The sequence below is a fragment of the Anoplopoma fimbria genome, chromosome 6 (assembly GCF_027596085.1).
Source record: "Anoplopoma fimbria isolate UVic2021 breed Golden Eagle Sablefish chromosome 6, Afim_UVic_2022, whole genome shotgun sequence".
In the NCBI taxonomy this organism is placed as follows: domain Eukaryota; kingdom Metazoa; phylum Chordata; class Actinopteri; order Perciformes; family Anoplopomatidae; genus Anoplopoma; species Anoplopoma fimbria.
In genome coordinates, this window is record NC_072454.1 from 15,637,179 (window position 1) to 15,662,336 (window position 25,158).

General features: G+C 38.5%; 1 protein-coding gene across 1 annotated transcript in view; it reads right to left on the minus strand.

The window, feature by feature from the left end:
* lmbrd1 (LMBR1 domain containing 1) overlaps window positions 1–25,158 on the minus strand; it is a 59,020-nt gene that overhangs the window by 15,495 nt on the left and 18,367 nt on the right. Inside the window, exons 6-14 of the mRNA XM_054600228.1 lie at window positions 21,845–21,933; window positions 17,247–17,320; window positions 8,773–8,898; window positions 6,927–7,079; window positions 4,528–4,592; window positions 4,267–4,369; window positions 2,503–2,607; window positions 2,255–2,404; window positions 1,317–1,398 (exon numbers count right to left, since the gene is read on the minus strand). Coding sequence (XP_054456203.1) covers window positions 1,317–1,398; window positions 2,255–2,404; window positions 2,503–2,607; window positions 4,267–4,369; window positions 4,528–4,592; window positions 6,927–7,079; window positions 8,773–8,898; window positions 17,247–17,320; window positions 21,845–21,933 — 947 coding nt within the window. The remainder of the gene's footprint in view (window positions 1–1,316; window positions 1,399–2,254; window positions 2,405–2,502; window positions 2,608–4,266; window positions 4,370–4,527; window positions 4,593–6,926; window positions 7,080–8,772; window positions 8,899–17,246; window positions 17,321–21,844; window positions 21,934–25,158) is intronic.

Genomic DNA, 25,158 nt, shown 5'->3' on the forward strand with positions numbered 1-25,158 from the left:
GTCAAGCATGGAGGTGGAAACATTATGCTTTGGGGGTGTTTCTCTGCTAAGGGGACAGGACGACTTCACCGCATCGAGGGGAGGATGGACGGGGCCATGTACCGTGAAATCTTGGGCGACAACCTCCTTCCCTCAGCCAGGACACTGAAAATGGGTCGTGGATGGGTCTTCCAGCACGACAATGACCCAAAACATACGGCCAAGGCAACAAAGGAGTGGCTCAAGAAGAAGCACATTAAGGTCATGGAGTGGCCTAGCCAGTCTCCGGACCTTAATCCCATAGAAAATCTGTGGAGGGAGCTGAAGCTTAGAGTTGCCAAGCGACAGCCTCGAAACCTTCAGGATTTGGAGAAGATCTGCAAAGAGGAGTGGACCAAAATCCCTCCTGAGATGTGCTCAAACCTGGTGACCAACTACAAGAAGCGTCTGACCTCTGTGCTTGCCAACAACGGTTCTCCACCAAGTACTGAGTCATGTTTTGTTAGGGGATCAAATACTTATTTCACTCGATCAAATGCAAATCAATTTATAACTTTTATATAATGTGATTTTCTGGATTTTTATTTTTTTTTATATTCTGTCTCTTAATGTTAAAATAAACCTACCATAACAATTATAGATTGTTCATTTCTTTGTCAGTGGGCAAACTTACAAAATCGGCAAGGGATCAAATAATTATTTCCCCCACTGTATGTAGTCCTGAGTAAGAAAATATTTTTCAATGGCCCATAACATACTTGTATTCCTAGATATGATTAACTAAACAATAACACAATGATCTTAGACTGGGACAGTCAAGAGATTAATTTATTAGAACATACTATATAATATTTAAAAATATAGGTAGATGGATAGCTAGACTTAAAACAAACTCTAGCTTTATAACCAAATATGACAATTTCATCATATCCACTCCATATAAGTCTTACTTTTCAAGTAAGAGCCTTACCTGAAAGTCTGGTAAATGAATTAATGATTGTGATAAAGCTCACTGATATGATGTATATTCACACATTTGTGTTTTCATGGCTGATTTACTGTAATAGGTGTTGGCATGGAGACAGCAAGAGACCACATATACTGCATTAGTAAATGTTTTTCACTGGTATTATTCCCCCTAATGAATAATAAATTGTGATAAAGATTACTGAACAGTGTTCTACACGTAGTGACTGGGTTGTACACTGTCCTTCCTTTCTTCTAGTATAGACTTGACATGCGAGGAATAAATATTTGATGATGTGTTGTAAGTTCTTCCAACATCTCACTGTTGGGCCAGTGCTACCTTACTGTGCTAGCAGAGATGACAGACTTACCCTCAGGCGCATCAGCATCACAGGTCTTTGTGGTGCCAAAAGTAGCATTCCCAGATGTAGAACCAGCTGAGGGCATCGGACTCTGATCAAAAAACACAAGAGGCATGTATCTGTTTAGTAAAGAAACAATATGAACTACTTCATGCAGTACAGTATGGCTTGACAAGAAGGAGCATGAAATCACTATCTCTGGACATCCATAATACTAGAATTTCACCCAACAGCAGCAGCCTTTTACTCAAAAATTATAAAATAACAGAAAACAATCACCAGGCAGGTTTGGTTCCAGATTATGCCTGAGCTTAGTCATTGATTAATGAAATAAACAGACACAATTCAGATCCTAACAGAGGATTCTTAGTTTCCAGTAAATCCAAACAATAGATGATTAGAATATAATTTACATTCATTTAAGGATTACTTTCACTTAAAAAAGATAATTAAATACATACAGGCTACACATATATATGCTAGGCTGGTATAAATGACACTGAATGTATTAAAATCCTGTTAGAGAACAGACAGCAGCAGAGAGGAATAAGCCATGTTTACCCCGTGAGTCATATATTGTAGAGCTGGTTATTTTCTCTCATTATTTTCTCTCAGGTTTCAGCAAAAACAACACTGTGTGGTTCATTTCAATTATGCTGTTTAAAGGATTTTTAGAAGGAGAGAGAGGGAGAAGAGCTACCTCAGAGTACACAGACGGTATACTGTCAAACAACAGATCTACACAGTAATAGCTGTATATAATACAGACATAACTCAAAAGGAACATGAGTTTGACAGCCTTGCTACAAGCCCACAGAGACCACACTGCTACCGGCACCCAGCTGAACTGGAGTGGTTTGAACCCACTGACTGACCAACACTGCCACCATTAGAGCCCCGTCCTCAGAGCAGACCAGAAACATGAGGGAATATACATTGTTTCTCACCTGTACAAGATATTTCTGGCTGCCATACATGACATATTGTGGGGCTAGGCTGTAGATCATGTAGCTGGTGTGAAGGACAATCAAGAGAAGAATCATACAGAGGAAGAGAAGGGCCTGGGGGCGAGTTCTCTTAGGTCGGATTTTGTACAGCTGAAATACAAGAAAATGTTGATATTGTTAGTATTCATTTTAATATTGTGGTATTTGCAGAGTTTGAAAGATAACATAGAAGTAGTGTCTTTGCTTACCCTTATCCAGAAGAACCAGATGCCCATGTTGCGAATGCCAGCCATGGAGGTGATTACAAAGTACATGGTGATGACTGTGATCAGGATGTAATCCAATGGAAAAACCTATGATGCCAAGGACAGAGGACAGCAACATCCCTCACATACAGATATAAAGGCCAAACATTTAGGCTGGTTTCCTCTCAAAGTTGCTTTGAGCTGTTAATGACCAACTATCATCAATACCACTTAGTATAGCCCAATCAATCTTAAGCAAATCTAGCTGGTCACTGTGCAGTGCATTTAGACACAAAACTGTTGAGCACCAACAACTGTATTCCTACACTTTTCCTAACAATCAGGAAATAGCTTATTCGTAGATGTAGTCTAGACATAAAATCACAGTGCATGTATATACTGTATATACAAACATTAAAAAAAAAAAAAAAAATATATATATATATATATATTATGTTTAGCAACCTGTAATGTTCAGATTTAATTCCTTAAATATCAAGGTCATACATCCAAACACTGGCCGTAGACATTTAATCAATGCCACCATCTATGAAGCAATTCTTAAATGCTCTGAGCTGTCAGTCATTTTTTTCCCCTCTAAATTCTGCTGTTGAATACTAAGTGTAACAGAGTGTCCAGAACTGCAGCAATGAGGGAAGCAATGGTCTTGATCGTATGTGTGTATCTCATGTGGTTTTTGTTTTTTTTAAAAGATAAAAATGCTTCCATGTGATAGTGAATCATTTTTGGCTCATAACTTCAGACAATATCACATTTAAATCAAAAATATATTAAATGTCACAGAAAGAGGAAGGGAAAGGTATATAACGGAACCTGATTGGATGCACAATGAAAGCTCCTCCTGAGGAGTGTCTCAAGGTTTAACATTTGTTTAAAAAAGTTTTATAAATCAATCATTCAATAATTCTGTAAAAAAATACTATTTAGTCTTAAAAAACTCAATTTGGTTTGGTAAGCTCCAGAGAGCCTGGTGATGTTGAGTTGAGCATATCATGATCATTATCACTGACAAAGGAAAGTAGGCAGGGCTGTTGTATTAGACTGTATTGTGCTGCAGGGTTTTCCTTATGTTATCCATCCTTTGTAGTTTTCAGAGGTAACCTGATTTTTTACAATTAAATGAATGATGACTCTTGCATCATTGTGCATTGCCTTGTAAATGAGTGGTTTTCAGAATCAGATCAACAGCTGGTTCATAAATAAACCCGGTTGTGCCAGCTATTCAATGCATATTTTTGCAAGGCTGTGTCCCAAACGTGTTAATTACTGTCTTTGTTCATTTTCTTAGGTAATCATTTCGGAGAAGCAACTGTCCTTTATTCTTCCTATTCAATATCTATTGTGCCAACTGTGCTTGTAATTTATCTCAGGCCTTCTCCCTTGGAACATTACATTGTGCAAAAAGCACTAGTGAGTATGATTCATGTGGGAATAATTTCCCTGTTTGTAATCTTACCGCCTTTGGTAAAGTGTAAGTGGTGCCTATCGGACCACGTTTAAAAAAAAGTAACTGCTATATAACATTTAAGGCCATATGGCTCATCAAGTGTATATAGCTGCTTTTGTTGATTTGTATTATTTCAAAGACCACCTGCAGTATATTGAAGCACATACATTTCAAGTTTTAAACAGTTTAAACTATGCTTAATTTAGGTTAATGATGATGGAAACAAGAAAATATGGCTTTAAGCACATCCTAATTGAGGGTAATCCTCTTTTTGTCATGAAAGATGAGAGGATACTCACGGGTTGAAGGGCTAATAGTAGTTCATTCAGAGGATTGGTTAGGTTGGTGCCAAAGATTATGAACCCAGAGCTGATGCCTGCAGAGTGGAGAGCTTTATCCAAACTGAAACACACAGAAAAAATGATATATTTCCAGTATAACACATTAATAAATACTGACACAAAAATGATATATATATATAGAAAGAACTACACTCTCCATTTTTTTTTCACATTGACTGCCTTAAGAATTATGGAGCTACAGCACATATTATGACTTACTTTGAAATGAACAAGGCAACAGTGAACAGCAGTGCAACCAGGATGAAGAAAATGCCCAGTATTATCTGAAAAAAAAAAATCAAAACATTACATTACTAAACAGTGATATGTAACAACAACCCAAGGGGGGATCTGCATGCATAGTGAACCCCATGACTGAACCGCACTTAAGGAAAGGTGTGTTTATTAAGGTATCTACAGGGTCAGAAAATATAACCTTTCCGTCATGTCTTTTGTCAAGGAGAGACCATATGGCTTGGCCAGCCACAATTTGGCAGTGATGCCTGGGGTGATGGGGGAAGCAATGGCACGGCCCAGACAGAGGAGGGAGGTTGCAACCAGGGAGGCAGAAGGTGGATGGCAGCCAAAAAGGCAATAAACCCTATAAACTGCTCGCCTTCAAGTGGGCCTTCAAAGCTCGAATATATAACACAATATATTTCACCAGCCATAGTGATAAAAGTGCAGGCGAACACATATGGTAAAATATAAAGTGCTATTAAAATATATTATGTTGCAGTGAGTTATAGCACGGTATAAAAACTCAATCATTCAATCAAATTAGCTTTGACCAAAAATCCTTTGATGTAATGTCTCAATGATTGTTGAAAAGCATCAATTACAATCAAGAAGCTGATAATCAACACACTTTTTTGTCTTCATTGTTGAAATGGGCTTGATATAAACAACAACTTACAAAGTGAGGAAATTGAACTGTACTGATTAAACTGCCCTTATCACCCAATCCAACAAAAACAAAAGCAACAAGAAGAGAGTTTAACTTTGTCAAAAAAAAAGTATTTTAAATCATGAATCATGATATTATTTTCATATCTTAAACAAAAGGTGACAAAGCATAATTTTAACAAAGAGAATGACATTATACATAACTTAACTAAACAGTTCTGCTTAAAAAAAATGCTTTTTTAACATTTTTATGATCCATCAAAACACTGTAACTACATTTTGTGAGGTCCAAGCAATCTTTCACTGTGGATATCCGCATGCTCAATGAGTCATTTTTCTCCCACCACCAGAATTGATATAAAAAGGACAGCATGTGTTTAAGAGACAGTGGTGTAGCTGCTCTGGAGAAATCACAATCATTTGGCTTATCACTCTACACCAGTGCCTGAGCATACAGTAAATAAATCTCCCAACTCATTACAGTTTAAATTTGAGTCTGGGGACTGTCATTAGCAGCAACCCCCTTGGTTAAAGACAAACTGTTACAGACACTGGTTTAAACTGTTTGTGCATGCCTGCCGTGCAGTAAAATACTGGAAAATGAATAGCAGTGGGAAAGCAAAATCTGAACTAGGAGAAATAGGTTTGGTCTTGTCCTGTCCTTATCACAGACAATTTGAGAAAAAATATTTTGAGTGTGCATAAGAACGGAAAATAAGGCAATGTCAAGCAAGCTTGCTATACTGTATACATAAATGCAATGTACATCCATGTTTACTATGCACCTAGATATGCATGAGGTTTGGGTAAAATAGAACATGAATAGGAGGGTGTGGAGAGTATTGCACTGGATCATTATGGTGGCCATTTGGCTCTACTGTGTTTTCTGTGCTGAGGTGTTAACAAATCTGTAGTTCAATAAAGGTTGTTTAAAGGTTTGGGAGAATAACTGGCCCACCCACAACACATTTAAACCATACTGGTAAAGACAGCCTCTCAAATTACAATTAAGTATTTTTTGGAAATCCCTAAAATGCTATGCTATTTATGTCAGACTGACTACAAGGACTGCTTTTTATTTTATACAAGTGATGTTATAACCCATCTCCCTTCCCAACCACTTTTCGCTCATTTAAATATGGGAACAATGATATTGAAATTGCTTAAATGAGGTCCAAGAATTGGTTTCCCAACCCAACAAAGTAAAATCAAACAGAAGTTTGTGGTTGCTGTGGTTTACCCCTGGGGAACCATGACATCCTGCCTGAGAAATGTGCGACTCCCTGAGAGACTTCAGAGTAAATTAGGTGAAGAGTCTACCCGTGGGAATCGTGTAAATATAAGGGATGTGTAAAGTAGAACTAAAAGTAAATCTAGAGCAGTCCGGATAAGAACTTGAGCACAAAGAAACTGTTGAGGGGGAAGATGTTGAAGCTGGCAAAAATGAACAAAGACATGATACTAAACAAAAGTTCTTAAATTACACATCTTTTAAATAAATAAAAAAACACAATTAGCTGTTTTAAATGTGCAGCCATAACCTGCATCAGCTCAAAAATCAATTAAACCAAAGACCGAACACAAATTCTAAATCTGGAAGATTGCTTGCAATATACAGACATTGAAAGGATTTGGCTAAGCAATCAATACCGTCCATATCGGACATAAATTTACTTTTGTGAATGGGAGCCAATTACATAATGCAGACTCACCTTGAAAGGTCTGAGAGCGCTGCCCACTTTAGTGCAGCAGTTGCTCTCTGCAATTTCCAGGTGTCTCCCCCTGCGCTGAAGGACCTGCAGTTTGCCCTCCAGCTCCAGCAAGTTGTGTCTGTCCCTTGAAGAGAGGGGACGTCCATCTTTACACTGACGAGACAAACAACAAAAGTCAAGAAATACACATATGCATGTATGTCCACTGGTTAAATGGCAAAGTTAAAAGGAATGTCAGGGTAGTTAAAGTAAACAGCATGGATTTCACAAAAATGTAAGTTACTTACAGTGACTGTGAAATATGAATTAACAATAATTACTTTTCTTGATAGAGTTATTATGCCAATGTGTAGATATATGACGCATAAAAAGATTGTGCTCCAACTAATCTCCCAGTAAATAATTATCACTCTTATATGGTGCCATATTTGTCTACCCTCCGTCTCTGAAAATAAAATCTTAAATCAAAGTATTAATTACGCATTTAGAATATCGACAACTATTCTTCTTTTGGGGGGGGTTGGCTTTTATTGCTATTATTAGATACATAATAAGATAGACAGGAAAGGAGGAAAATAGAGGATGACATGCAGCAGAGGGACCCGGGTTCAAACCCAGGCCAAAACGAGCAGAACTTAGCTCATGGGGTGCTTGATCTACCAGGTTAGCCACTAGCTGCACTTTGTCTTTGTAATCTGCTCTGAATGTGATCTTTATTACAGCCATACCTAGTGTTCACTAAATATATAGAGGAGGAAAGACAAATGCACTTGTCTTTTATGTTCAGCTTCACATTGTCTTTATTTGTGTTTCCCTGTTTGTGCTGCCTGCATTTAAGGGGTTGGTTGATAAGGACAATACGGTCCGTCCATAATGGGGGACGACGACTGATTATACTCAGGGGTGAAATCACAACAGGATTGAGCAGCTATTGCCGCCACTAAAGCTGCACAAATAAGACAAAAAGACATTTTCTCAAAGCACCGTAAAATATAAAAATGAACACATAAATGTGCCGACAAGTAAATAGTTTCTCAGTGCTCGTATGCTGTGTGCACATATTTGAATTATTTAGGATGTTAATATTTAATATTAATCAATGCAAAAGAGCCTCATTTTAAAAACAGTCCAATTAACAAAGATCAGCGTTAATCAGAGCATGTAGATTCTGTAAAATTATTAGCATCTTCTTAGAGTTGCTGGTGACTGAAGTGTATTTATAAGGGATGCATGTCGTGATCTTTTGTCCTCTGATTTATATCAAGTCATCTTCTTGTACAGTCTGAAGGTGTCAAACACCAACATCACTGACAGACTCTGTTTAAATTCCTTGCCTGAACTTTTTAAGAATGCCTCTGCACCTTGTTGATTAGGACCGGTAGCATTCAGTCTGAAAATGTCATTTTTTCTTTTCTTCTCTACAATTTTTCTTCCTACTGTGTTCTTGGTGCAAAGACAACATTTATACTCTGTGGACAAAGTGCCCCTCAGCTGCAAACTTCATGGGCATATTTGCGCTTAACTATCATAAGTGCAATATCTTAATGAATCGGGAGAGTTGAGACAAATCGAGCAGTTGCAGGTGATGGCAAGTCATAATGCTGTCAGCCGCCCCAATCCATTCTTTGCGAATTTGCCCGACAGTGTAAAAAGGAAACGGCAAGTATTCTAATAGTTTTATTAATAAACATGTTGTTAATTCATTTGTAGATGATCCATTTTTTCCACTTCTGGGTTTTGTTCTATTAAGTTATTACATGACGTGTAGATAATCTGCACCATGGGGTAATGTCAAATATTGCAGAAAGCATAGTCCCAGTGCTGTGTGTAATGTGGTGAGACCAACCTTGGATTTCAGCTTTTCTATCTGATGCTCAACATCATCAATGTCCTCTGTGTTGGACAGGCGTTCATACACCACGCTCCGTGTGCCTTTTATCAGATTCAAAGGCAGCACAGACATTCCGTATGCCTGGAAGACAAACGCAAAACTTCCATTATAATCACACATTAATTGTCAGAGTGGAATGGCACATATGGCACATGCATCCACCCACACATACACACACCTGCCTGATGACAAGCCGTCACAGTGGGAAACAGTCAAATGTATGAGAAAACACACCCAGCGTATCATATAGTTTCTGGCCTCCCGGGCGTCATTTTTCTTGGCGGAAAAAAGATTAAAATGGTGGAATCTATAATTGTGCTGAGGTTTATTGGTGAATTTGCTGCAACCATTTTGTGTGGATATCACTGCCTCATATCACTGTGAAGCAATTTGCAGCTTAACAGTGCCCCCATGTGATAGCACCATCCTCTATCCAGGATTTAATACAATTTGTACAAGTAGAATTTTTGAGAGAAAAATCTGGGTTAGAAGAGGGGGCTTCAAGGTGTCATCAATATTAAATGACATGAACTGAAATGAACACAAATCAACTTTTATTTTCTTTAAGAAATGCATACATTGTATGAATAATAAAAAATGATAGCCAGACATACAGGAAGACACACGAACACACACACACACATTCACACACACACACACACACACACACACACACACACACACACACACACACACACACACACACACACACACACACACACACACACACACACACACACACACACACACACTGTCAGCAAAGAGAGACAGAGAGAGAGAATATGAGCACACAACTCAAAAGACATTTTCATCTATCAGAGGGCTTCAATCTCCGTTTGAACTTTAATTAAAAATGAGGGACATCGCTGATACCAGGAAACAGTCCAATCAATAAAAGTGATAATAACAGCAACAGGACGACGCTCTCTTGCTCTCCCTGTGCTGCCTCACCCTACCCAACTTGGAGAAGTGCCATTTTATGGGTTCATAATAAAACAAAGGGGACTTCGGTGCAAAGATACTTTCAGCTCTGTCAAAAGGCTCTGTCAAATTTATTCTATTTTTCAAGTGGGGAAACGTCAGAGCCTATATTTTTTCTAAAACAACTTTTACTAGTTTCTGAGTGTTAGGTAGCATTAAGAGAGTCGCATGGGATACTAAGTCAGGCTAGACTATTATTAGTCTCTGCTGTGGATCTCTGCTACGGGCGAATGTCGCCTCCTGCAATGAATCATGGGGCTCTTAAGGCCGGAGCATGTCCCGAATATCAAACACACTCATAAAAGGAAAACCTGTCCTAGATCCCATGAGAAACATTTTTTTCTTCCCTCAGATGTGCATCTACATGGGGGAAATATAAAAGAAAAAGAAAAAACACAGGTGCTCCACTGCTGGAGTGTACATTTTTAGCTTGCACATAATCATGCATGATCATTAAAGTTATTTTAAAACCCACTGTTGTCAATAATTACCAGAAATAGCTTGGAGCAGGGTGGATGGGGGTGTTACTGACTGGATGTGTGTGTTGATTGAGGGGGGAGTTACTGGCTGAATCTTTCAGTGACTGCTGGGCGGGAAGAGGGACAACTAGGTGGACATGGGCCTCTGACACAAGACTCCTCTTTGTTGCTCTTTATACTTGTGATGGTGGAGCCAAAAGGGAGGGTGGAGGGAGGGAGGGAGGAGGAGCCTCCACTACATTCTCTGTGTACCGTATTTTCCGCACTATAAGGCGCACTTAAAAGCCTTTAATTTTCTCAAAAAACGACAGTGCGCCTTATAATCCGGAGCGCCTTATATATGGATTAATTCTGGTTGTGCTTACTGACCTCGAAGCGATTTTGTGTGGTACACGGCGCTCTGTCAAAATGTTTTAGTACGACTTTGGTAAACTACAAAGCCGCACCGCAGCAGCATCACGGCCACCGTAGTCAGGAGCGTCGCGGAGTAATACATACTGTGCTTCACCATAATATTACAGTGTGTGTGTATAAGGACCCAACATGGCTCCTGTCAAGAGACACGCTTACGACGCGGACTTCAAACTCAAGGCTGTCAGTCACGCAGGAGAACATGGGAATAGAGCAGCTGCGAGATAATTCAACATTAATGAATCAATGGTACGGAAGTGGAGGAAGTTTGCCTTATAGTCCGGTGCGCCTTATATATGAAAAAAGATCGAAAATAGACCATTCATTGACAGTGCGCCTTATAATCCAGTGCGCCCTATAGTGCGGAAAATACGGTACAAGTTGGCTTTTAGATAGTTTAACAGATTTGAACCAGGCTAATCTGCATTTCAAGATATAAAATTTAACAGATTCCAATTAATCCTGCAAGTTTGGCAATAATGCCACATATGCTGGTTTCACTAATGCCATTTGATGAATAGGACATTTGGCTGGTCCAAGCGTTAAGCAAAACAAGCTCTAAGCACCTTAAATGAAAGGGGGATTGGGGGTCATAAGGGTCATGAAATCACACGTCCTCCACCCAGAAATTCTGGTTATGGCTATAATTTTGGTTTTGTAATTTTGTAATCATTGTGTGCTTCCTGTATTTTTCTTTAATCCAGATTAAAAAGTCTGTACACAAAGGGAATTGACTAAAAATGTACTTCTATTTTGAGGAATTTAAAATAAAGAGATGCCAGTTGTTGTCCCTGATATTGTAAGGTGTTTAATAGGAAGTCAAACAAAATGTTCCTTATTTCCTTAAGTGTGTTTTGTGTTAGGCTTTAAAAAGTTATACAAAAAAAACCACCTTAACTCAAAACCCTCCACAACATTTTCCTTTTTTCATATTTGAGGAGATTCCCCAAACATCAGATGCCACCACTCAGCTCAGTCACATGCTAGTTAATTAAGGGTGACACAAACTACACAATCTCAGCCAACAAAACAAGGCTGTAGCACTGAAAACCATCCTTCGCTTTACACTCAGTTATGGATCCATTTGGTTCGTGTCATACAGATATTGGTACTTCACTTTAAAATATTGACCATTTTGCCATGTTTGATACTAAGGTACTAAAAAAAACCTATGAAAGAGTCAGTTGTAAAAATGATAGTGTGTCTGGGATCGCTAAGAATGTTGAGGGGACAGATCTATGACTGCTTGCTTATTAAAATCTTTCTGTTGCTAGACCTAGCACATTGTTCTCGTAGTCCAAAGCTGAAAGGAGGATGTCCTCCACAGCAACAGCAGTACAGAGCTGAACTAACGGTTTGATAGTTATGTTTGGCATTAAGGCTCAATGCTATATCCTCTTTGTTCCATCCTCAGACATCTGCTATTTTGTCATAATATGTTGGGCTAGGTGCTGTAAATTGCTTGGTTGCATATGTAGCCCTGCCTAAATAATTCATTTTTCTAGTTTGTTCTAATGTATCTTTTATGTTCACTCTACCTCTGCATAACAATTGTTGATATTCACATTTTCTCAAACTGAAAAAAATGCTTTTTGAGGGGAAAAAGAAAATGTACAGACGGCTTACATTCAGTCCCAACAATGTCATGAAGATCATTTCAGATGAAAAAGTAACTGAGTGGGTTAGGTATTTCTCCTCTCCACATCCAAGAGTAGAGGGGTTGCTTCCTCTATTCCGAAGGCTTTAATTGTTATTCTAATGGGGGTCACTACTGGCAAAGTGGTACGATCAAGTGAACACTGTATGGTAACACATTTGTATTTAAATAATTAAGTGATATTTAAATATATTTAAATCTAGTTCGGGCAAATCAAAATGAAACACAGTGACTCATACATAGTGCAGGCCCTGTTGGCCTTTACTAGTCTCCTGTACATATAGGGGCAACATATGAATGCCCATGAAATACAGTATATATTTATACTATATTCTACAATTTAGCTTTGAGAATGTATTTTGTTTTCAAGCAGACTGATGTATTGCTCATTTATTAACATTCACATATCTGACTCTTCCATGTTCACCTTCTGTGATTAGATGATGCAACAGATATGATGGGTATCAGGCTTTAGGGAACTGGATTCTGATTTGTAAAATTTGTTTTCGTGCAGGCCTGCTTCATCATTGTTGTATGACTGAGCATCCAACTTGAGTTTTCTGTCATATCCTTCCAGCGGCTCCACAAGAACGCTCAGCTTCTCCTGCGTTTTTGATTTGTCCAGGGGCTGCTGGATCTTGCACACTTTAATTTGCTGTTATACAGTTTAAAGATGAAAGCTTATAGTGCCGAAAATGTAGTAATAAAAATAAGGAATACTCTGATTTGACAGTGGTCAATGAAGAAAGCAGCTCATACTTTCAGCCACTTTAATCACTCACCCTATGATGACCCCGATAATATTACTTTCATGCTTGAAATGATTTTCAAATAATCCCAGTGAGGTGTAAATAGTGCTTTATGATATGTTTTTATGCCTGAAGTTATGTGTGAATGAAACATTAAACAAGTTATTTTGAAATGAAAGGATCCTTTGAAAGGATCGGATTTTGATCAGGTCTATTTAGCCAACACTATGGCCACGTCCTCACTAACCCGTTTTCAAATGAATCCGCATATCTTTTTCTGCGTTTGCACCGAGCGTCCACACTACACAGCGTTTTAGGGCACCGAAAACGAATAAGTTTGAAAACGCTCCCGAGGACGGAGAAGTTTGAAAACGCCGCGTTTTCCTGATAGTGTGGATGACTGAAAACGAAGAAGTCCGAAAACGATGACGTAGGCACCGGCGTTCGCTATTTGATTGGTTCTTAGCAGTTATGACGTGTCATTCCCTGATTCGTCACCCCCTTACCACGTGACCCCTTTCCGTAAGAGAACAACAACAACAGCCTTGATACCGATCGACTACCAGGTTAATTCAACATGGAGAATGTGGTATTTATTACAAATGTTTACGACGTTCAAACATGTAGGGACTTAGGGCCCAGGGGAGCACAGGTGACCCATGGCAACCCGGAGGGGGTTCATGGTTCTTTGGCTTCAGCTGTAATCAGCTGTTATGGAGCGATTAGAGAGGCGTGTCCCGCGGCGTTATCAGCCCTACAGAACGGACTAATGACGTACTTGTGTTGACCAAATGTATGGACCCATAATCTAGTAAACCTCGTGTAATGACTGTTCATTTAAAGTACATGTGCTGTCTGTGTGGGAGAGATAGAGTTAGACCTGCAGTGTTGTAACTAAGCTTGAAAAATAAAACTTCTAAAAACTTCCACGAAATGTGTCTGTTTGAATTTATGGAGGAAGATTTTAGAGGAAGTTCTTAAGTATCAAGCACGACAAGTATCAAGAGTAGTGTAATCGTATTATCTGTAACCAAGCAACCAATGTACTTCCTGTTTACACCGGCATGCGCATGCCCAGTGTACGTGAATAGTCACGTGATATTCGTTTTCAGGGGAGCAAGTCTGGACGCACATCATTTCGAAAACGATGCTGAAATGCATGTGTGGACGGAGATCTTAAAACCCCGTTTTCATTTGAAAACGAGTGAAAACGGGTTAATGTGGACATGGCCATATGCCTGGATTGGCTTGGGGCTGTAATTACACCTATAGTTATGGTGTGCTTGGTAAGGCTACATCAGTATCTGCTGCCTTAATAAGTATCACCATATGTTAGTTTTTTTGCTTGCTTCATAGGTATATACACTTTAATAGAAAGCCCTAATCATGCTCCTTTTATGTAGTTCTTCCCTTTAATTGGTAAGTATTTTGCTTTTTGAAAGTGCAAAAACAAAACCTAGACTAAAAAAATGCCATGTTTTATTCAAAATCCAATTACAGAGCTCTAAACTTTAAACTTCAGTTAAAAATTGGTAAATAAATATTAATTTTAAAGTCAAATTTAAATAGAAGATATAGATATAGATAAATCCTAAGGTAAGTAGAGACACCCCTCTGATTCACTCAGACACCCCATCTGCCCAGGTCAATCTCAGGGCCTGTGATTAGATCAACAGACATTAATCTTCTCAACTTTGGTTCAGCCTCAGCATCCTATCACCGACAATTTAAGAGCAAGAGAAAGGTAGGTCGAGAGCAAAACAGAGCCATGAGAGTCATAAGTCAATATGCTAGCCTAGCTTTTAAATGAAGTCAAAGGACTTCAGATGATGCATGAGATTTAAGACCGGCCTGATCGGTCTCATGTCATCACTGGTGAGTACGATCAAACAGAGTGGGAGATAATATAGAGGGAATATGTATGTGCAAACATTCCAGGAAATTCATCATTATTATAGATTTGCATTATTGAATAAAATCCACACCATTAAAAAGTGACTGCTTGAGTGTAAAGTTACTATGACTATTCTTCTCAAATCCAACGTAAAGCTAGTTAGTATTTTTGATTAACTTGCTGAGTTTTTCTACAGGTATAATCTCTTATTTCAACTATACACAAGGTACCACAGGGTAGCCTGGGTACACAGGGTAAATAGGCCTTTACATCTAATCATGATCAAATGACATATACAAAATAAAAACATTTCTATATACTTTAATTCACTTTTCATCCCTTGTTTATTTCTTATTTTACAATGCAGAGATGAAAATATGGAGATTTAAACAGTTGGCTTTAGAGTAAGTTAGCATTACGATAACACCCACAGTATGTTAGTATAAAAATGAAAAATTAATACATTTTGAGCTGTATTTGATTTACTGTAGTTACAGGACTTACAAGACCTTAACAGAAAGCATACTAAATGCAGCATTGGTGGTGAATTTACTGATTATTACATTTTTTACCCATAGCAACAGCATTTGATCTGTTGAAACCATTGCTTTAAGTTTAGCTGAAAGCTGCACACACAAAAAGTGCCTATTCGCTTTGGCAAGGTGTCTCCGTTTCAATTTGTGTTTATATAAGAGAGTGTGCCATAAAAAGGCCAAAAAAGCAGTAAAAGCTATAACTTGCCCCACTTTGTATTTATTTTAAGTGCACCAGCCTGCAGTGGTATATACTGTTTACATCACGACGTTGTTTGCATTAAGGCTGGATGGCTAGTTCTGCACAAAGAGTAGTGATAAATTAGCAGGAGTCCTGGACAACATTTCCGCTGCTTATGGGAGCTGTCACTTAGATTCCATTAAGTTAATCAGGCTTAATAGTAACACGTGCTAAAGAAGGATAAATCACACAGCTCTTTGCGAATATGTGTAGGTTGACACCAAGTAGAGTTTAGCAGCTTGAACTCAGAAGAGAGAGCAAATAAAGTAGATGAAAAGGATGACAAGTGAGATAAGAGACCAGAGCGTCTGCATTTGTGTCTGAGAGAATTAAAGAGGGAGGGGCAGCTGCTGTCGTCGCCCAAAGGCCCGATTTCTTTCATTGGCTGCATCAAAAACATCAAAAACAAAGAACCACTGGGAGTTTGGATTTCCACAGGGCATTCAGAGTCAATATCAACGTGGGGTCAGTGCGAATCTGAGCATACTTCCATACCGAAAATGCACTCTGTAATTATCCAGTCTTTAGATGACCGTGGGAAGCAAAGTGAAAGAAGGGTGGATACTATCCTAGCAGAGATGGATTATATGTCCTAAGGCGAGATTGGTTCTACAACATACTTGACTGGGTTGTGTATTATTCATTAAGAGCTCCACATTCAATTGTTGTGTGATTTGTCAACTAGGATTCTTTGAGCTCAACAGAAACTGGATAGATTGGGGTTGGCTGTCAGTTTTACTCTCACTCCCTGGGTTGATACCCAAGTAGTATTATCTTTTGTATTTTTTTTTTCCACAGCCACTGCTTTGTGTTACTCCCGCCCTGACACCAGTGCCACCTCCAGGGAATATTAACAGTCTAGTTCCCAAGATAACGGCTATGAAAAATGGACAGCATTAACAAGTTTTACAGCCTAGTCAATATTTAATCTATCTATCTATTAAAAAAAGGAATAACTGCAGAATGCTGAGGCAATAAAAATAAAGGCATATATTAATGGACACTGAGGTAGATATATATATATAAATATAGACAGCTGATAAGTGGTTGATAAGCCAGTGAACGGTGCAAATAAATCATGCAAAAGTCTGAATGACAGCGGTCTGAGTAATTTGAGCAATTAAATGCCAGAGCTCTAAAATCACAAGGCATTACTAATACTGAAAGACCACTCCATCACCAGGTATATCTTAACCGAGAAGATGGGAGTCCACTTCCACCAACAAAAACTTTTAAGTAACAGCAATGCAGTTCCAATAATGTTTAACAAACATGACACCAACTGCAAAATCCCATTTCAGTCTATCTTTAAACTTCAAAACAAATTATATATCTCAAAAAGCAGAGGTCATATTGAGCTACTGGGCTAGCATTTTTTGGATGACATCCCATTGGATGATTCTCCTTTATTACTGTGCAGATATAGCACAACTTAACAAACAAACAAAACAACATCAACAACTTGTCTAAAGGTTCCAACTCACCGTGTAAGTGATCACTGCCAACATGCCAATCAAGGTCAAGGAGCTGATGGAGAAGGACAGAGCAGGTAGACCATCTGCAGGTGAAAAGACAAGAGAGACATTAGAGATTTGAACCAATGAACATATCATATCAGTGAACTCTTTGCCACATGTGCAAACTATCTAGAGCCTACTTTTTCGTGTGCACTTTGACGGTCTTTCAGTCAGCTGTTTGTTTGTTGTAAGCTGTCAAACTCAGCATTAAGTATAAATACTCTAAAGATGCTTCTTAAATGGCTTTGTCACACTCCTGTAGACAATTAAATAAATAAAAAAAACTGTTTTGACATATTCTAGTTTGCTCTAAATTCCATATTACACATTACATATGGAATGTAAAACACTGAAATTCTAAAATGAATAGTTTTGCATCTTAACCAAACCACACAGGTGAAGCTAGGAACACAAACCATCTGGAACTGCAAGGATGCATCTCTCTGCTAATGTTCTTAAGGGGAAAAACTCAGGGAATTTATTCCTTGATGGAAAGTGGGAAGCATGTTATTCACAAGGACAGGGACGAGGCATCATGCTGGTATTCTGGTAATCTTGGACTTAATGAATGCACTGCAGCAAAGTCTTCCCCTGGAGACACATCTGGTCACCATTTTTCGTCAGCTTTGCCATTTCATACATTGATCACAATCTGCTTTTTGAACAGCTTGCTCTTTCAATGTATGCGGATTGCGTTGACGTGTGTCACCTTTGATTGAGGCAGAAAGATGACCACCCATCGGGCAAGGGCAACAGTAGGTGTCACACCAGCTGGAGTTAGAAGACAGGGATTGATGGCGACTGATTGCCTCTATCCCGTCAAGATCCCACCTGTTTTGGGGTTCCAAGTAAAAGCTACACAGTTGTTCTGTTATAGATATCCCACATCCTCACAGCAGCGACTTCATAGTGCCCAGCCCACCTGTCAGCATGGACATAGGTGGCTCTCTGCTTGCCTTTCTCCTTGATAGTGGCATTTGATTTGGGAATATTAAGTCAGTACTCACTGCATAAGTAATTTGTGTTGTTTATAACATGCATCACTTTCTTTAAGAGCCATTTCACAAGCAGCAGGACAAAGAGGTGCATAACGGAGATAAATTACAAGCCTGCTCCCTATTGTATTGTATGCAAAACGAAAACTTTGAAGTCTGACAGCTGGGTTGAACATTAACATTTGAATACATGTTTCCTATTCCCCATTTCCTATTGTCACATTTTGCTGCAATTGTTTAGTGGCGAGTTTTGTAAAATAGACAATGGCTCCATGTTCTGCATGGAAAACATTCTATCCATGAACCATGAATTCTATCCATGAACACACAAAGCATAGGATAGATGTTTGCTGCCACTCTGCTTGGTTTCTTGAGCTGATTTTCCGGGGATTAAACAGAGGGAATATTGTCTATTATCGGAAGTGCTTCTACATCTGTACAGCTTCGATTTCCAAAAGCAGGGAAATGAGGTAGCTCTTATCTCACCCTGCATATAGCCCTTAGGGCTTGTGTATATGCATGAGACTTGTACAGAGAGGTGTTTATTAAGGAGCTCCTTTAGCCCAAGCTAACATGACAGAATCATCAAAAGCGAGTAGGTAGCAGCTCCATGATCAAAGGGCAGGATATAGTATACTGTACGACTACAACAATGACTACATTCAGGCTTAACAGCATGTGGAGGCCAAAGCAAAGATAAGAAAATGGTAAGACGCCGCAATAGTTGTTGTTGTTTTTTTGTGTGGTTAAAGCTGAAAAATGTATATATTAGGTAAAATAGGGTTAAATAGAAGTTTGTGTTTAAGAAGATATTTTGGGCATCTTGTAGCTTTAACCTGGCAGTCGAATAACAACTTGAGGGACGGCAGAAAATGTCAAACGAGCAATCTTATCAAGATGAGACCAGCAGCGTCACTCCCTCACCATGAATCTGTCAACTGAAGCCTCAAATGTATTTAGAAAAAAAGAATAGCCTCTATTCTTACAAATGCTATTTTAAACCTATTTAAGCAAAACAAACTTTGGACTATGCCTTATGCATGTACAGCATAGTTTGATTAAATAAAAAAATATACAAGACTATTAATGGAAAAATACATGTCACTTATTTCACAGTCGCTTTCAATTTAGAATTGAACAAGGTGTTCTGAAGGCAGGTCAGAGAAAACCAAAGATAAAACAAACATGGGGCGGACTGAGTTTTCAAGAAACAATACTTGATAAATGCATAGTTCTGCAAATGTATTCCTATACCATGAGTGGTGTCTCCTTTTTGGCTAGTTATCCTGTTATCCTGCCACATTTATCGGTGTTAAGTCTAAAGGTTTGTTGAGACAGGATGGGGTGCAATTGCAGACCAAACCAAGTGACACAAGTTGTCTCAAAATGATGACAGATTTGCAAAAAAATTTTTTAATCTTTTTACCCAAACCAAAAAAAGAAAAATGACACTCATCCTAAAGTCCTCATGATTCATACTCTAGGAGCAGGGAGGTTGGTAGATTATGACATGAGTTCCTCCCTTGTTTTAGTTCTTATATCAACCCTAATTCTTTCAGATTTAATTAAAGGACCCCGTCAAGAGATGGAAAAAACATTTAGAAACATGGTATGTTTTTGTTGCTGGCCCGGAAGTATGATTTTTTTATACTGTACATACACTACTACATTTGTTTGATTGTTGAACATGTATTATTTTGTATATTTTCTTAATTAGTCTATATATTAATTGTTTATTTATTCATAATATCTGCAGAACTCTGAGAGTCAGGGACAGATTCAGGCACTGTCTCATCACTTCTTTAAACCCAGCAGTTCTCCAACATAGAATAAGTCCAGGCTAATATTGCATTACAGCCTGATTGAAATGGTTTCGATCTGCTCATACACATAATGTATATACAAGTTTATTTGTTCTTTCTCACTGATAATGAGCATAGACAGTGCTTCTTGCCCAAGTGCTCTTCCTAGTTAAAGTTAGACTCCCAACCACTCTACTGCACCTTGAGCATGGCCAAAAATAAAAGATTGCACTGTCTGGTCTTGAATAGCAACAGTAAGAGCTTCTGATCTGGAAGAGATTGAGCATCATTGTAACATATGTAATGTTGGAGCCATTAAAAATGTAGGGGCCTTAATGAACAGTCGTTGCAAAGCAGTCAGCAGGGTTAGGTGGCAAAAGTGCATTTCCTTTACTCAATTAACCTCCCATCTGGAGAGAGAAGGGATGAGGAATTAGAAAAGGGATGATCCTCACATTTCCTCCTCAGCAGCCGAGCTATTTCCCCCTGTGCCAAGGGAGGAAGGTTAGGGAGAGCATGTAGGGGTCCGCTATTGTGAAGAGAGGCAGATGGTTCAACTTCCTCCTTGATCCCCAGATGGCAAAAGGCCAGCGGACTGTTAGGAGTCCACATTTGGCAGTGCTCCGTTCAACAAGTGAAGAGGCGCATGGAGGGTTTATCCATCATTACTGGAGTATTATAAGTGGTAAATTTAATTTCTAATTGAAAACTGATATTGAGGCTATAGAGTCACGAATATTGGTACAGTTTTTGAGTCATTTAGTGAGGGCTTGCCGGAAAATTGAATGAAAAAAGTTAATCCACATGAGTGGACAGTTACATCTGGGAATACCAAGTTTGGCGAAAACCTATACATATCAACATATATACTTTTCATGAAGAACATTAATCAATAAAGACATGAGCTTTTCTATGATCTTACATGTAGTTACATGGATAGAAAAAGTGACTCCGTGATCTGCATGTTTGTGCAATCAAGATACACTATATCTGAGCAGATGTGCCAAGTGGAAATGTATTTAACATTCTTTTCCAAAGTAATTTGTGTAATGAAAATCACTGCACAATCAAACTAAGTATTCCCCAATTACTGTAATTTGACATCATCAACTGTGATACATTACTACTTGTTCCCATGTGCCTAAAACTGTTGAATCTGCCCTACTTATCATTGAGCACCTAGGTTTCATAGCTTAAAGTAATCTATGTCCATTTAGAGTACTTTCCTCTCATCTGACCCTGATGAGCATTGCATTGATTTTAAACATTCTAACCTCCATTACCTGGTCCTCTATAAGAACTAAAACAAGGGAGGAACTCATGTCATAATCTACCAACCGCCCTGCTCCTAGAGTATGAATCATAAGGACTTTAGGATGAGTGTCATTTTTCTTTTTTTGGGTTGGGTAAAAAGATTAAAAATGTTGCAAATCTGTCATCATTTTGAGACAACTTGTGTCTCTTGGTTGGGTCTGCAACTGCACCCCATCCTGTCTCAACAAACCTTTAGACTTAACACCGATAAATGTGGCAGGATGGAAGTCGGATAATAGAAAGAATATGACAGAGAGAAGCAGAAAAGATATAGTATGAAGAATGGATAGGAGCAGGAAAGTGACTTGAAGTTAAATAATGAATATGGCTAATAAAGGTGTAGGGTGGAATATATTCAGAAGTCTGACTTAGCAAGATATAAAGGAAATAAAACGTGGTAGTCATGGTAACAACAACTTTGAAAATAAGAACTTTCTAAAATGGCTATACTTACGACTACTCCCAAGCTCTTCAAAAAGGTATTGTACTTTCTCCCACTGGGTGGAATTCTGACCGGGTGGAGGCTCGAGTGGAACAAAGGCTCTGAAAGCAATGAAACAATAATTTAGCAGAAGTAAGGTGAGATGCATTACGTTACTGCTAGGCTGCCACAGCACCCAGTGCACAATATATATGCTTAAGTTTAGTCACTGATGGTTTCAGCAACTGGTTTATTTTCTCAAAGGAGCCACACAGAGATTTCAGACATAAAGGGAAAAAAAAATTAAAAAAAAATAAAGAATCACTGTCCATGTTGGGCTGCACGGTGGTGTAGTGGTTAGCACTGTCGCCTCACAGCAAGAGGGGCCCGGGTTCAATTCCCGGGCTAGACAGCCTTCTGTGTGGAGTTTGCATGTTCTCCCCGTGTCAGCGTGGGTTCTCTCCGGGTTCTCCGGCTTCCTCCCACAGTCCAAAGACATGCAGCTAAGGTTCACTGAAGACTCTAAATTGCCCGTAGGTGTGGATGTGAGCATGAATGGTTGTCTGTCTATATATATATATATATGTCTGCCCTGTGATAGACTGGCGAACTTGTCCAGGATGAACCCTGCCTTCGCCCATTGACAGCTGAGGTCGGCTCCAGCACCCCTGCGACCCTTAACTGGATAAGCAGGTTACGGAAAATGAATGAACTGTCCATGTTTTTTGAATCATTCCACAATAGATGAACATATACCAGTGTCATTGCTGTTGCTGAGAGAGCCAGAGAAATAGGGTTAGAAAGATAGACTGCAGCTAGTTCTGTTGGAAAACAGTGACAATGCAGCTTATTTTAATACAGCAGACAGAAATGTACTTATAGTTTCACATCTCTATCCCAGTACACAGACCTTTTATGTCCCATATAGCATAACGCTCAGACAGGAACGGGGAAAAGAGGCTTTCACAGTTTGTTCTCTACTCCAGCAACGACACACCTAAGCTCCATGGTAAATGTCTTTTTTCTTTCTTATCTGCCTGCTGTAAAATTGGACCTGTGCGTCTCTCCTCTAAACTGTTTTATTTTAGAATTCTCTTTTCTTATTATGCGAAATAAATCATAAATGATAAAGGGATTTAATCAGATGTAAATCAAATAAATTAACTTAATCTTATTCTCTCTCATATATCAAATAAATAATAATCGCTGTTGAATATAATGATACATTCCCTGTTTAAATGTGTTTACAGCAAACATAAGGCAAACAAATCCTATAAAAAGGATCTTGCAAACAGATTTATTGACCTTTTGCTTATCAACAGTTATACTACCGCCCCTTTGAGAAATTGATTAATTTATTTTCTTAACACAATGGACAGTCTTTTAGCGCCGCATCCTCTCCTATCCTTTTCAATTTATTTGGAAAGGATCTAAACAAAACAAATTAAGTGTATAACCTTCTACATTAAGTACTTTTAACCTTGACAGTCGTGACCTTCCAAGTCAGATCAGCACTTCTGTGCTCAAACCTTTTGGACCTTGAACCTTTAAACCTGTTTCCTTGATAGGTAGATGATCTAGTGTTTTGTTTATTGCAATAAGTTCCCTCATATCCTGTTAGCTCCTAATTACATTAATCAATAATAATAATCCTAATTAAATGTAGCCACTTAGACACATCAATCGCATAGACAGACCTAACAAATTTCCTAAGTTTCCTTTCAATAATAAATTCTCTACATATAGAGATATATAAATAGTATCTGAACAGCTCTTTGATGTTGTGGGAAACAAATTAAAAAACATATTTGAACGGGACTAACATTTCGATTTATGCCATCTAAAGGGAGGATAGGGTCTTGATGCTCACTTTCAGTGCAGACTTTGATTCATTCCATTAATCATGAAATAGTCCATCGATCTTTAATCCTTCTTGACAGACAGCAGAGAAATATGGTGCTCTAGGAATCTGCTAAGATTCTTTTAGTAAGTTAAAAAACTGGCAAAAAAGTAAAATAAATAAACAGCCTTCACCAGGGGAGGGAAAAGACATTAGATCAGCATCTCAAAGACTTCCCTTTTGCATCAAATGCAAAAAAAACAAAACAATTTCAGTTCTCAAAAGGCCTCATCTGCCCCACTAACGTGGATATCCTCAGGGCTCCACACTTAATCTTTTTCTTATAAATGTGTTTCCTTTTGTCATGTTATGTGTCATTTTTCATTTTAGTGTCTGGTGTAGGAAGAAGTAACTTTCTCAAACTCTAAGAGGTATTTGCTTAAAATGAGAAAAACAGAATAATTTAGAGTTTTTCATGCTTTTGCCTTTATGACACCATATCATAAACAGAGTTTTGCAATGCCCTGGTCCTCTGACAGAGCTCAACTTGTGTTGCCAAGGTTTCAAATACAAATGACCTTACATGTGATGGAATTTTCTTTGAAGGTACCTGCAGTGGAGTAAGGAGCTACCATCCAGACCTTTTAAAAGCATTGATCAATATTCTTCAGATTAACATAAACAACAAGTCTTAAAGGCTGAATATAAGACTAAGATGCATTAGTAATACTAGCAATAAAAAAAGTGAAAGATCAGGGGTAATTTAAGGAGTTTAACACCTGCAAGGTACAAAAACAAGAAATAAAAGACATCAAGAAAAGACCTACAGAGTCAACAGTCACTGAACACAACCATTATGTCTCTCGGTATCAGGAAAGCAGGACAGGATAAAAGCTATCATGTTGTTGAAAATCAAAGGACCTCAGCAGCAATTGCCAGAACAAAGCTGCAATAGTTCCAGCTCATGAGGTAGAAGAGAGGCTAAATTGGTTCTGTCAATAAAAAAGTCCTAGCAACCAAACTTTAAGCTGTTGGAACGTATAGTCATGTGTCCTTTATTTTCCCAAAGCAGGTAAGCCTCCCTCCAATGCACTATTTAACGGTCCAGAGAGCACATTGCATTGTATAGGCTGAACTCCAGGCATGCTGCTGCCATGGCTGCTAAGAAATCTGTTATAGAGGTGCAGAGGCTCCTGAACACAACCAGTATAAAAAAAAAGCAGATAAATGGGACATGGCTGAGAATGTGCTTCAATATAGATTAACAGATACGGCATACAAAGTCAAGAAAAAGACTCAATATTCACTCCCCATGTGCTTTGTATAAAGAAAATGCAAAGAATCTTGTCACGAATCAGATAGACAAGAATACAACCTATATTTAGACTGAGGTCTTTAGTGTCTTCTTCTCCTGAATAGCTTATCATTGCCAGACAAATGGTGCTGCAGCTGTTTGAAGGGGTCCTCCTCTCATTAACTGAGTACAATGACATATCCACACCCCCTT